The sequence below is a fragment of the Mustela lutreola genome, chromosome 4 (assembly GCF_030435805.1).
Source record: "Mustela lutreola isolate mMusLut2 chromosome 4, mMusLut2.pri, whole genome shotgun sequence".
Taxonomy (NCBI): Eukaryota; Metazoa; Chordata; class Mammalia; order Carnivora; family Mustelidae; genus Mustela; species Mustela lutreola.
Genome location: NC_081293.1, coordinates 113,866,449 through 113,878,217, shown reverse-complemented (window position 1 = coordinate 113,878,217; position 11,769 = coordinate 113,866,449). Strand labels below are relative to the sequence as shown.

At 47.6% G+C, this 11,769-nt stretch overlaps 1 protein-coding gene across 2 annotated transcripts in view; it reads left to right on the top strand.

The window, feature by feature from the left end:
- Positions 1-474: 474 nt before the first annotated feature.
- CDHR3 (cadherin related family member 3) overlaps positions 475-11,769 on the top strand; it is a 58,172-nt gene continuing 46,877 nt past the window's right edge. The window contains exons 1-2 of one of the 2 annotated variants that reach the window (XM_059170834.1): positions 486-641; positions 9,659-9,861. In XM_059170834.1, coding sequence (XP_059026817.1) covers positions 596-641; positions 9,659-9,861 — 249 coding nt within the window. In that variant the 5' untranslated portion in view covers positions 486-595. Of the gene's footprint in view, positions 642-9,658; positions 9,862-11,769 lie in introns of both variants that reach the window. The other variant, XM_059170835.1, reaches the window with a different exon arrangement.

Sequence of the window (11,769 nt, the reverse complement as noted above, 5' to 3'; positions counted from 1 at the left end):
GGGTCCCGGCCTGGGGTCACATCACTCCCCACTGGGCGGAAGCCTCACTACCTCAGTCATCTTAAAGCCACAGACTTCACTGAAGGCTAGAAGGCCGGTGGTGATGATGAGCAGGGGTCTATCACAGCTAGTCTGCCTTGAGGAGGGGTCTGGTCCCAACTCTGAGCCCTGCTCCTTAAATCAGGGCAGCAGAAAAATTCCCACACAGCCCTGGCCTCTGGGAACGACAAGACGCCTGGCTCCAGGGTGGTGGGGACCATCGCGGACATAGATGCTTACGTCTTTTACCACCATCTCCGGGCCTCTGCTTTCTTTGCTCTTGCGGACTTTTAAGAATGGCTCTGTGAACTCACCAGGATTGGCTGGTTGGCCTTTTGGGTACCATGAGGTCACAGAAGCAGGTAATCAAAGAACAAACAGTCCCGAGGTGTTTGGAGTCTCCCTGAGTTACCAGCAAAGCCTCTGTTTGATTTCTCACATGGCAACAAAGCCAGGAGCTGCAGATGAGTGGCATCCAGAATAAAGTCTGGGTGTTGGGCGGGACTTTGCTGCTGGATAATATACTGGAAGGGCCTACAGACGTGAACTTTCCAAGATGCAGGGAGCAGTTTTTCTCCTGGGTCTCCTGGGGGCCATGTCAGGTAGGGACGCCATGTTGCCACCTCCCTCGGTCTAGTTACTGTCACTGAGTGATAACGTCCCCAAAGAGGAAATGGCCTCTGGGCGGTCTTCTTCAACAGTGGGCTCATCGGCACTGGTGAATGAGATGATGCGGCAACAGGGAGCTCTCGGAGGCTGGGGTGGGGCTGCCCTGGGGAAGAGGCGCGCCGAACGAAGCCACAGTCTAGTCTCTGGTCTCGCAGACTTCGCTTTTTCTCCTTGCCTGCTGGCCTGTGCCAGACGTCCTTCCAAGATGTAAGGTTGGGAAAAGGAGTTTCACAGCAGAGCTTTGTGTGTATGTCAAGCCAGTCTTTGTGGAGACTCTGGCTTTTCTCTGGAGCCTTCTGGAGGCAACCGGAAGTTGGCAAGTATCTTATGGGAAAACCGAGGTATCAAGGGGCTCTTGTCTCAGTCTTGAGCAAAGAAAACATCTTCTGATTGAAGAACTGGATTCACGCTAGAGCGTCTTGTACTCCCACTTCCTTATTCAAGAGTTTGGAGAATCTGGGGTGATCCTTTTAATGTCGTCAGGTTGGATTATGGAAATTGAGCTTTTTAAATTCAATCTTATTTTTGAATAGGTAGTATATGCATAATGTATGGAATTCAATCATGCTAAATTTTCAGATTAGTTTGGGGTAATTTACATATTTGATGAGTTATATAGTGACACTCTTGGAAGAGGTACATGGTAAATGCTTAGTAAATGTTAGTGATTATTACGTAGGATGTTGAGCCTTCCTGTTTGACAGTTCTAGATACTTGTTCAAGTCTTTGTTTTCCTCTGGAGTAGTTTAAGATTTCCTTCACAGAGATCTTGCACATTCTGATTACATTTATTTCTAGTTCTTTCTTCGATTTTTTTCTTTTTCCATATTTGTGAATAACATCTTTTCTTCCCTTATCTGTTTTCATTGATTATCATACAATGGATGAATGCCTCCTAATGCCTTTTCTTATTATTTGTCATGGTTTTCCAGGTGACTTTCATGCATTTCCCACGTTTGAAAAATAATCAACATTTATACTTCTCCTTGCCTATTTTTCTGTCTTGTATTTCTTTCTCTTATCTAACTACCAGGCCCATACTTTCAGGCTGTTGTTGAATAATGATAAGAATGTACACTTTTGTCTTATTCTCCATTAAGCATGATGTCAACCTTTGGTGTGAAACAGAAATGGTTTATATGTTAAGGAGATACTTTTTTTTTTTCAGGTATTTATTTTTGAATCACAGTGGATTTTTAAATCAAATGTTTTTTCCAGATTTATGGAAATAACCACTTAATTTTCCCCTTTGATCTGTTTATAACATAAGTAAATGACTGGGTCTCTTAATACTGAACCCTCTTTAATCTTGGGCTTCTCTTCCCGGCAGAGGGCAAGAGGAGCTGGGGATGTGATGCCGTGTCTCAAGTAGCTCAGACTCTCCCTTGAAGCAAACACTTGAGGCTTTCCCGGAATTATAGGCTTTTTGGACCATGATCATTTGAGTTAAGAGGTGACATTTGTCGCCACTGGGGGAAGAGTGAGGTTAGGAAGAACCCAGTGTCTCACGCTGAACATTATCATTTGGAACTTAATCATCAGACGTGTGTGTGAAAGGGACAGATCACAAAGGTTTGCAAGCATATCTGAAATTCCTTGTCAAAACCACACTCACATCCCTCCGTCTCCAAAAGACCATGCACTGTACCCTGCTTTTGCTTCCATGGGGGCAAATCCTGGTTTGTTGAAGGTCTGCTGTGATGCAGATTGTTTCCCTCTCACCTTTTTTTTGTGAGTCTGGGAACATGATTCTCATCCTGGCTCTCCAACACCAGAGTCCCATGGCATGAAGGGGAGGGGCAGGCAGCCACACTGGTAGCTGCCTTAAGGCTGTTGGAAGCAGGCATCACCATAATAATCTCAAACAAACTAACATGCTCCAGTGTCCTCTTTCCTCTCATTTGCTCTAAGTCCTCTACACCCCTCAACAACCAAGTCAAGCCCCACCTCCTCCATGGAGCCTTCCCGGATTGCCCCAACTCCCGGTGGGTAGTCTTCCCACCCCACCCTTGGCGCTCCTCTTGCCTATACGTGGAATGTATGCCAAGGTTTGGTTACAGCGCCCAACACAGAATAAGTGCTCAAGAACAGGCAGCATGGTTTATAGAATTCATCTGTCACGTTTCCACGAGGAGAATGTGGGCCCCACAGTCACAGGTTTTGCTTCTCGTGTTGCTCTGTGGTCCCCTCATTCCACACATATATATGGGACCCAATAAATATTTGCTGGTTTCATTGATCATCGTCCCTTTTGGGGTCTTTTTTTTTTTTTTTTCATATTTATTGAGACCCCTCCAAATGCAGAAATTTACATCTCATGTCGGCATTTAAATTAGCTTCTGTCCTTCCTACCTCCTACGAAGATGAGAGAAATGAAACCATTTCTCTTCAGGACTTTGCGGATGCTGCAGTGTCCCATTCCCCCCATGGCTTACACGGGAAGGCCCCGGGAGAACATAAACTAGACAAACCCCCCCAAGCACAGTGGTAGGAGAGTTGGGTTAAAACAATCTTCTGGTTCCATCGGTTCTGAAGGAGCAAGCATCATTCGCGAAGCTGGAGGACTTAGTGAGGACCCCTCGCTGTGTTTAAATCCACCACATCCTGAAGTTGTCTACATTGTTGGGAAAGTTCCTCCAGGGAACTAACTTTTGTATCATTCTGTTGGAAATAAAAAAATGCTAGGGTGTTTAATGAGAGAAGGGTTCCCCAGTACCTAGAACATCCATGTGAGCCCCAGAAAGGTACAGACCTCATTGGTTTGAGTTTTCCTAGCCGAGCACCGGGTAGGAGGCTAACTCGTGTCTCTGTAGGAAGAACTCCTTCCCCAAGCCTGCCATCGCGCCTGGCCGCCTGCGAGGCAATGTTGGGAGATCAAAAAGAGGCCCAAGACTCAGTGTCTCAGGCTCTTTGAGGAGCTAGGAGCAACCCTTCCTTATCCAGATTCCCCTCATTTGAAAAGTCAGGAAGATGGAGTCCATCTCCAGAAAATCTTGTTGGCTGATTAATACTGTACTGGGGGTGAGGGTGGGGGTCCAGTGAACATTGCAAAAGGTTTCTACTTTTCCTATGATGTCACTTTTCCTGCTCAGAGTTGACATCAGAAGGACAAAAGGTGTCCCTCTTCTCGGCTTTCCTCCCACGCCCTTTCTGAGGCAATCTGGCTGTCTTCCCCTCTCCAGCTCCAAGGCAGACTACTGCACCAAGACAAACACATCTTTCTCCTGCTACTTGTGACCCAGGGTAACATACAGAATCGCAAGTAGAGTCACTGCCTTCCCTTCTGCGTCCTCCTATGAGCTCCCCGCCATTAGCCTTGCCTGGCATGGATCGGTCCTCCCAAAGGACGCAGGTGAGCGTCCCATCCGGGGATGTAGGTATCATGTAAACTAAAAGTAGGAGAAGGCACTGCAAGTAATGAAACCACATTCTATAATGTTTTATGGTTTATCGAGTATATGCGTGTTCAGGGTATGGTATCTATGCTGGGAGAGTGAATTCTAGCGGCCCGGAACTAGCCTGAGTTGCTTTGCTAAAATAAAGTTCCTGACCAGAACGGACTTAGGGTCAAGGCCAGAAGCACGCTGATGAACAGTGCTGCTTTGGAGCCCTGGGTCCAGGGAGTTTTGCCACGGTTTATAGGGGCTTGTAAGCTTGTTCGTGGATAACGGTGAGATTGATGATTTGCACCTGGCTTGGAAGGCTCTGCTGCTGAGGCCAGTTACGTAACGAGATGGTGCTTACATGACCAGCAGAATATAAAAATGTCCAGCCGAGACTCTATTTTGGGCTCCCTGGTTTCGAGGCTACATCGATGGTTTCTGATCTGAGCGAGCGCGTTCTGTTATGGCCCCGAAAGAAAAGACGATGATGGAGGCTGGTGGCCTCTTCAGTCCCAAGGTCCTAGGAGGCAGCCCTCAGCTGTGGGGCATACGAACCCGCCTCCTTTCTCTGTAATAAACTGTAGACGTGTATGCTTTCCCTTCGGGTCCTAGGTGCCTTCTTGAGCAGTTAAGCTCTGTTTCATGGGCACTGGTGGTGTGGCACCACAGCCCTGAGGGACAGAGCTGACAGAGGGCCCCAGAGAAGTTAAAGGACCAGTCTAAGGTCACACAGTCAAGCGGTGGCAGAGTCCACCTTAAAGCAAGAGCTCTAGTTGCCAGTCCTGTGCTCTTTTCCCAACACTCCCCGATCTCTCTCACTACCATTTTCAGTAGTTCCTGGAGAGAATGAAAAGGACTTTATGGAGCGACAGTGTTGGGCAAGGACTGCTCTGTGTATTGAAGTCACACTGTAAGAGCCGCTGCGGCCCTGGGTGGGGGAGAGGGCGACAGCACCCATGTTTCCTAAACCCCACCACCGCTTTGGTGTCAGAGGTCCCGGCTGGCTGGCTTCTGCTCCCACAACTGAGGCTGTGGAGGCCTAGTGCGTCCATTTCTGGCAAGGTGATGATTTTGCTCATTTGGAAACAAGTGAACACGTCACGTCCCCAGATCTCTACAGCAAGGAAGACATTTCAGTGGGCTCAGTGACTGATAATAAATCTTCTGTGTGCTCTTTCTTTTTCAAAGTGTACGCTTCAAGCAATTCTAATTTGATCCTTAATTAAGATGCATGTGTAAGTCAAATTCCATTAAAGCCTCCTTCTTGGTCTCCAGCCCTCAGACCACCGGAGAAATTTCGGAAGACCAGCCTTGGAAGGCAAGTGTGTGTAGTGTCTCAGAGCCATTCCCTGGCTTCTAACCTTCCGTCTGCCCCTGATCAGCTGAGTACCTTTGGGCACATTCCTTAAACCGATTATATAATGAATGGTTTGAGCATTTGGTGAGTTTTGTGTCTTATTAAATGCTCTATTTTGGGGGCATGGACTCTAGGCACCAGTTGTTATTATTACTATGGCTATTAATGCTGCTCCTACTACTTTTTGTAATAACCAAAGGGCTGGAGGAGCTTGTTGTTGACCTAAGAATCAGGAGATCTCAGCTTGACCACCTTTCTTACCAGTGTCTTTGGAGGATCTGCCACGAAGTCTTCAGGATTTGGTGGCATGCCCTGGCACATGTGGCCTTGCCCTGGGAATGGACGCCACAGGCTGAAGCACAGAATATCTCCAGCAAGAATGTGAGCAGAGGGCTGCACAGGTGGCTCAGTTGGCTAAGCGTCCAACTCTTGATCTCATCTCAGGCCTTGATCTCAGTGTTGTAAGTTCAAGCCCCCAAGCCTACTTAAAAAACAAAACAGAAAAAAAGAGTGAGAGAGAAAAGAATATCAAAAGAAAGGACATATCCAAGGATACAGCCGGGCTTTAATCATTACATGAAACAGGCAGTCCCCAACACAAAGTGCTTGAAGGGCACAAATAGACCCACTCCTGCCCTCAACATATCTCTCTCATTCTGCCACGCAAAAAAAAAAAAAAAAAAAAAGGCCATTGATGAAGGACTATGGAAAGGTCCATAATGTATGGATCCATGCAAAGAGCCCGTCCTTGGAGTCAGATGCCTTGGATGGGAAGGTTGCTTCTTTCACGGAATTAGTTTCCAGAAACCAGGGCTTATCGAAGTTAAAATGAACACAAGATTGATAAACACACTCTGAGCAGAGCAAACTAGAAGCGATTGGCACGGGATATTTGAAGAGCACAGTGTATCTAGCCTTCTCAGTTCATTGAAGGAGATGCAGCCAGGCTGGTGGCCATGGCTCAGGGCAAGGCTGCGGAAAGCCTCTCACCAAGCCCCCTCCCCCCACCAAGCCCATGTCAAGCTGATACTGCAGAACGATCCCTTATCTTGTTCCCCCAGACAGCCTCCCCCAGATTGCATCAGCATGACCAAACATCTGGGTGGAGGGGCCAATGTCGTACCAGACCCCGGCACCATCTGGCTACCATGTCACCGGGTCGTAGAATAACCACGAAGCATAATGTGTATGTGGTCACCTGACAGGCATGCAACAGACTGTCTGTAGTAGGTATGTGCCACCTGTTAGCAGGAAGCCCCGGATGCTGCGAGCCAGGCCTCCCATGGCCCCTCGCTGTGCCACCTCAGGCACGTGGAAGGGTGACAGTGACACTTGCACCACGGGCTTGTGTTGAGAACAGCTGAGATTAGGCAGCAGAGCTGCACAAAGCCTGGCAAATAGGTGCTCAGTAAAGTTTGGGTCCGTTCATCTGGGCTGGGCACATACCTAACCGCAGGCGATTCTTGAGAAAAACCCAGTGAGCGATATCTTTGTTTAAATATGAGCAGAGTCTTCCTTCCTCCTTGATGAGAGGGGCCCGAGTCACTGGGGTGAGTGGGAGGGGACAAGAGAAGGTGGGGGTTTCCTTGAAATTACCAACCTTCCACTTTGCTTGTGACCATCCCTGTCTTGCTGAACAGAGAGGAAACAGCATGGTGAACAGTTCAGGGTGCCTGGTGACTTCCAGCCGCCGGATGAGAGGGCGTTGAGGGAATGATGTCTAAAAAAAACCCAAGCACCAAAAGCAACTGATTAATTTGCTCATTTAAGGAAACTATTTTGGGGGTGGGGCACCTGGGTGGCTCAGTGGGTTAAAGCCTCTGCCTTCAGCTCGGGTCATGATTCCAGGGTCCTGGAATTGAGCCCTGCATCGGGCTCTCTGCTCAGCAGGGGGCCTGCTTCCCCCTCTCTTCCTGCCTGCCTCTCTACCTACTTGTGATCTCTATCAAATGAATAAATAAAATCTTAAAAAAAAAAAAAACTATTTGGGGGAACTTCTTTCTTTCTTTCTTTCTTTCTTTCTTTCTTTCTTTCTTTCTTTCTTTCTTTTTTTGCCTAGAAATAGCTTATTATTTGGCTCCCAATTTTTACCATGAGAATGCTATAATATTAAAGTCAATTTTAATAGATTTAAAAAAAAAATCTATTCCCATCAATGTCACCCTAAAACTCAGTTGCTTTGTTATTTCTGAGCCCTTGCTCTGTGTCCACAAAACTGGAACATTCGGGGAGCAAAAATAACTTATGCATAATGAACTTTAGTCTCTAAACTAAAATGATTTTAGATTTTTTTGAAAGCTTGTACCAATGTGTTTGTATTTCAACTTTTCCTACATGGCCATCTACTTCTCTGCATCCTTTCCCCCAAGTCTGAATAAAAACATTCTCTGACAAAAGCTAGCACTTCCTCGTGGCTCATTTGTTCCCAGAAGTTCTATGCTTTTTGGTAGGACAGATCCTTTTCCTGTCCCCAGAACCTTCCTCTCATTCCAAGTGGCTTGTCCCCAAGGGCTAATGGGGGCCAAGATCAGGAAGCTGGCTTTACTCTTAAAGTAGGGCTTCAGTATAAATTTTGGTTTTTTACTTATTATTATTCAGCTCTGTTTTCTTATCTGCAAAATGGTGCCACTAATACTCATCTCTGAGAGGATTGTTTTGGGGAGTAAGTGAGAGAAAGGATTTTACATTGTGTGCTTATTTGGAACAATGGATAAATGTGGGTTTTGTTGTTGTTGTTGTTTGTTTTGTTTTTGTTTTTGTTTTTTTGAGAGAGAGAGAGAGAGAGTGAGCACAGGCAGACAGAGTGGGCAGAGGGAGAAGCGGGCTCCCTACGGAACAAGGAGTCCTATGTGGGACTTGATCCTAGGATGCTGGGATCATGACCTGAGCCGAAGGCAGCTGCTTAACGAACTGAGCCACCCAGGTGTCCCGATAAATGGTTTTTTGACTTTGACTTTCTAGAGTGGCCATAATAAACCACACACTGGCTGGCTGTGAGCAACAGGAATGTGTTCTCTCATAGTTCAGGAGATCCGAGGTCTGACGTCAAGGTGCTCGCAGGATTGGTTCCTTCTAGAAACTCTGAGGGAGATCTGTTCTCCATGGACTTCCTAGCTTTCAGTGGTTGCTTGCTGGTCCTTGTTTTCTAGCTGCATCAGTCCATCTTCTGTCTCTATCATAACTTGGCTTTCTGCCTCCTGTGTGTGTCTTGGTGCCCTGTCCTCCTCTTAGAAGGATGCCATTTAGTGCGTTAGGGCCCACCCCGATCCAGAATGGCTGCCTCTTAACCAATTCGTTTGCAAAGACTCTATTTCCCAATAAGGAAGATTCGGAGATTCTGAGTGAACATGGATTTTATTTTTGGAGGGGGGACACTTTTCACACACACATACCCCCTCCTGAGAGTAACCATCACTATGGAAACATGAAAGAACAGGACCTGGCACTCTCTTCCATACCTGCAAAATCTTGCAGAGAATCAAGGAGACTGAAGAACATCCCAAGGCTTTCCTGGAAGAAACATCCTTTCTCTTAGATTGTAAAACTCTGGCTGAGACACAGCCCAAGGCAACATGCATGCCTTCCCCGAGTCTCTCTCATTTCCTTCCCTGTGAAATGGGAGTTAATCTGTCAATCAAGATGTACTGATGGGTCTTCAGCATCATGACAACCACCCCTCAAACCTAGAATGACAAACAATTATCCTTGAGATTAGTTATGGATGCGGGGAGGTCTACCATGATTTTGGAGCTTGGCGGTCATGCACACTCAGTTTTGATGACCTCTGAATCAGACGCTGACACAGACAAGAAAAGAAACTCCCATAAACTCCCCAGCCCTTGTAAGACGGTGTGTCATGGCTGGCCTTGGTCGTCCAGGGGGAGGTCTGCCCCCTGAGGCATCACGTTCCTCTTTCCCAAGCTCTTCACAAAGGCTGTGAGAAAAGAGAAGGGGCGCAGGCAGACGAGGAAAGCAGCAGCTTTCTTTACAGAATGACAGAAGCAGATTTCATGGTTGTTTGGTGGTGGTCATTTTCTTGCTTCCTAAAAGATCTTGTATTTCCATTTCCAGTCCTTGGCAAGAGTGTCTGCTCTTGGGGAGTGACCAGGTTCCATCAATGCCCTGGGCTACGGGTTGAAGCCACAGACCAAGCTGTTCCCAGCACAAGGCTTTGCATTCATGCCATTTTGCATCCTTTTTAAACCCACAGGGAGAGAAGCGCTACATCTTGTCCACTTGCCAGCTACAAGCACCGTGGCTGAAAATTCTCCACCTGAGACGCCAGTGCACAAGTTTTCTGTGAACTTATCAGCCTCGCTGTCTCCTGTGATCCCAGGGTGGCCCCTGATCATCAACACGAGCCCCCTCACTGAGGCCTTCAAAGTGAACTGGCTGTCAGGCACCGACTTTGAGGCAAGCACATGGCCCTGGGGGAGTTGTCCACAGAGATGGGTCCTGAAGATGAGGATGGATGGATTCTAGATGGTGGACCCGTTCCTTCTCTTTCCCGGGCTCACTCCCTCCTCTACTAGGACCCAGAAGGCCCGTCTGGGGCATCCAAGATTTCTCTTTGAGAGAGGCCCCTAAATACTTTGGACCTTCTTTCTGCACTTAATCCAGTGTGATAGACAATATGCTCAAATTATTACAAATTGTTACAAATAAAAGTCCTGTTTCTCATGGCCATCTGCCCTCACGAGACGTCATCTGTTAGGCGTGTGCAGACTATCTAAATCCTTTGGGGGGCATAGCGTGGGGATTCATCTCCTCCAAAGCCAGGCCCTGATGAACTTATGTCTGTTGATTCTGCTCTTCTCGTATTCTGTGATGTGTCCAGAAGGAAATCTATGAGGAAACTTATTTAATATGGAAGAACACACCCTTCATAAAAATACAAGCCTGAAAGCCCAGCTGTGCTGTGTGAATGTTTCCTCTTGGATATTTCAGACCCCGTCATTCACATTCAGGAGCTGTTACACTCTGCTCTCTTTCCTAGTTTGTCATTTAAGTCTTTTCCAAAGTCGACGCTCCTCCTTAGGTAGGACAAATCTATCTGCGTGTTTTCTCTTGGTACTTTGGGAGGCCTTTCCAGGGACGCCTTTAGGATCCTGATGTCTGAACCCCTCGCCCCCAATCCCTGCCCTTCCCTCCATCCACTTAGAGACCACTGGCGGTTATCATGAGCCCTGACATGAGTCCTCCCTGCCATTTCCCTGGGGAACTGGTGGGACCCTGTGGGCTCAGCCTGCTTGGTCGAGTCTTGGTTGCCTCCTTGAGGTTAGGTGTTCCTAAACACAGCTGATCATGAGAGTCCCGAGGGGAGCTCTTAAAAAGTGTGCATGTCTGGAGAACCTGCAGACAGAGCTCAGGAAGACAGTACTCTCAGCACCCCGGGGGGGGGGGGGGGCAGGTTCTTCGGTGCATAAGGAGTGCACATTCAGCATCCGGTGTAGAGGCCCCGGCCCCAGAGGCTCATTCTGTGACTCATCTCCCCTCTCTCCCTGGCCCTGGACATCTGGCTCATCTTCCACAGCTGCTGCACACCTGGTCCTAGAAGCCCCGCCCATGGCTTGCACGCGTGTGGCATGGCGTATATGCTGGACACCGTGGCGCACGCTTCACGTGTGTTTCCTCTTGTAATATCCAAACAAGCTGATAACTTTATTGCTGTTCCTATTCCCTTTTCACACGTGGAGGAAACTGAAGCAAAATTCATTAGATAACTGCCCCGGGTGGCACAGCGCTTCGGGGGCGGAGCTGAACCTGGAGCCCGGGCGTCTGACTTCAGACCTCTGCCTATTTTTGGAAATGATATAATTCGTACAGCATGCAACTCGCCCATTGAAAATGTACAATTTGGTGGTTTTTACTGCATTCACAGACCATCACCACCATCTAGTTTTATTTTTTTTTAAGATTTTATTTATTAATTTGACTGAAAGATCACAAGTAGGCAGAGAGGCAGGAAGAGAGATGGGGAAGCAGGCTCCCTGCTGAGCAGAGAGCGGGATCCCAGGACCCTGGGATCATGACCTGAGCAGAAGGCAGAGGCTTAACCCACTGAGCCACCCAGGTGCCCCATCACCACCATCTAGCTTTAGAATGCTTATCCTGTTTCTCCCAGTCCCTGTACCCCCGGATCTCCTTTCTGCCTTATGGATTTGGCTATCTTGGATGTCATCTATGAATGGATTCATATTGTATGTGGTTGTTAGTGACTGGCTAGTTTCCTTTTAGCCTGGGTCAGCTCTTCCTTCCTTTTCATGGCTGAGTCATATTCCTCCGTAAGGATAGACCACTGTTTGATTATCTTTTCACAGC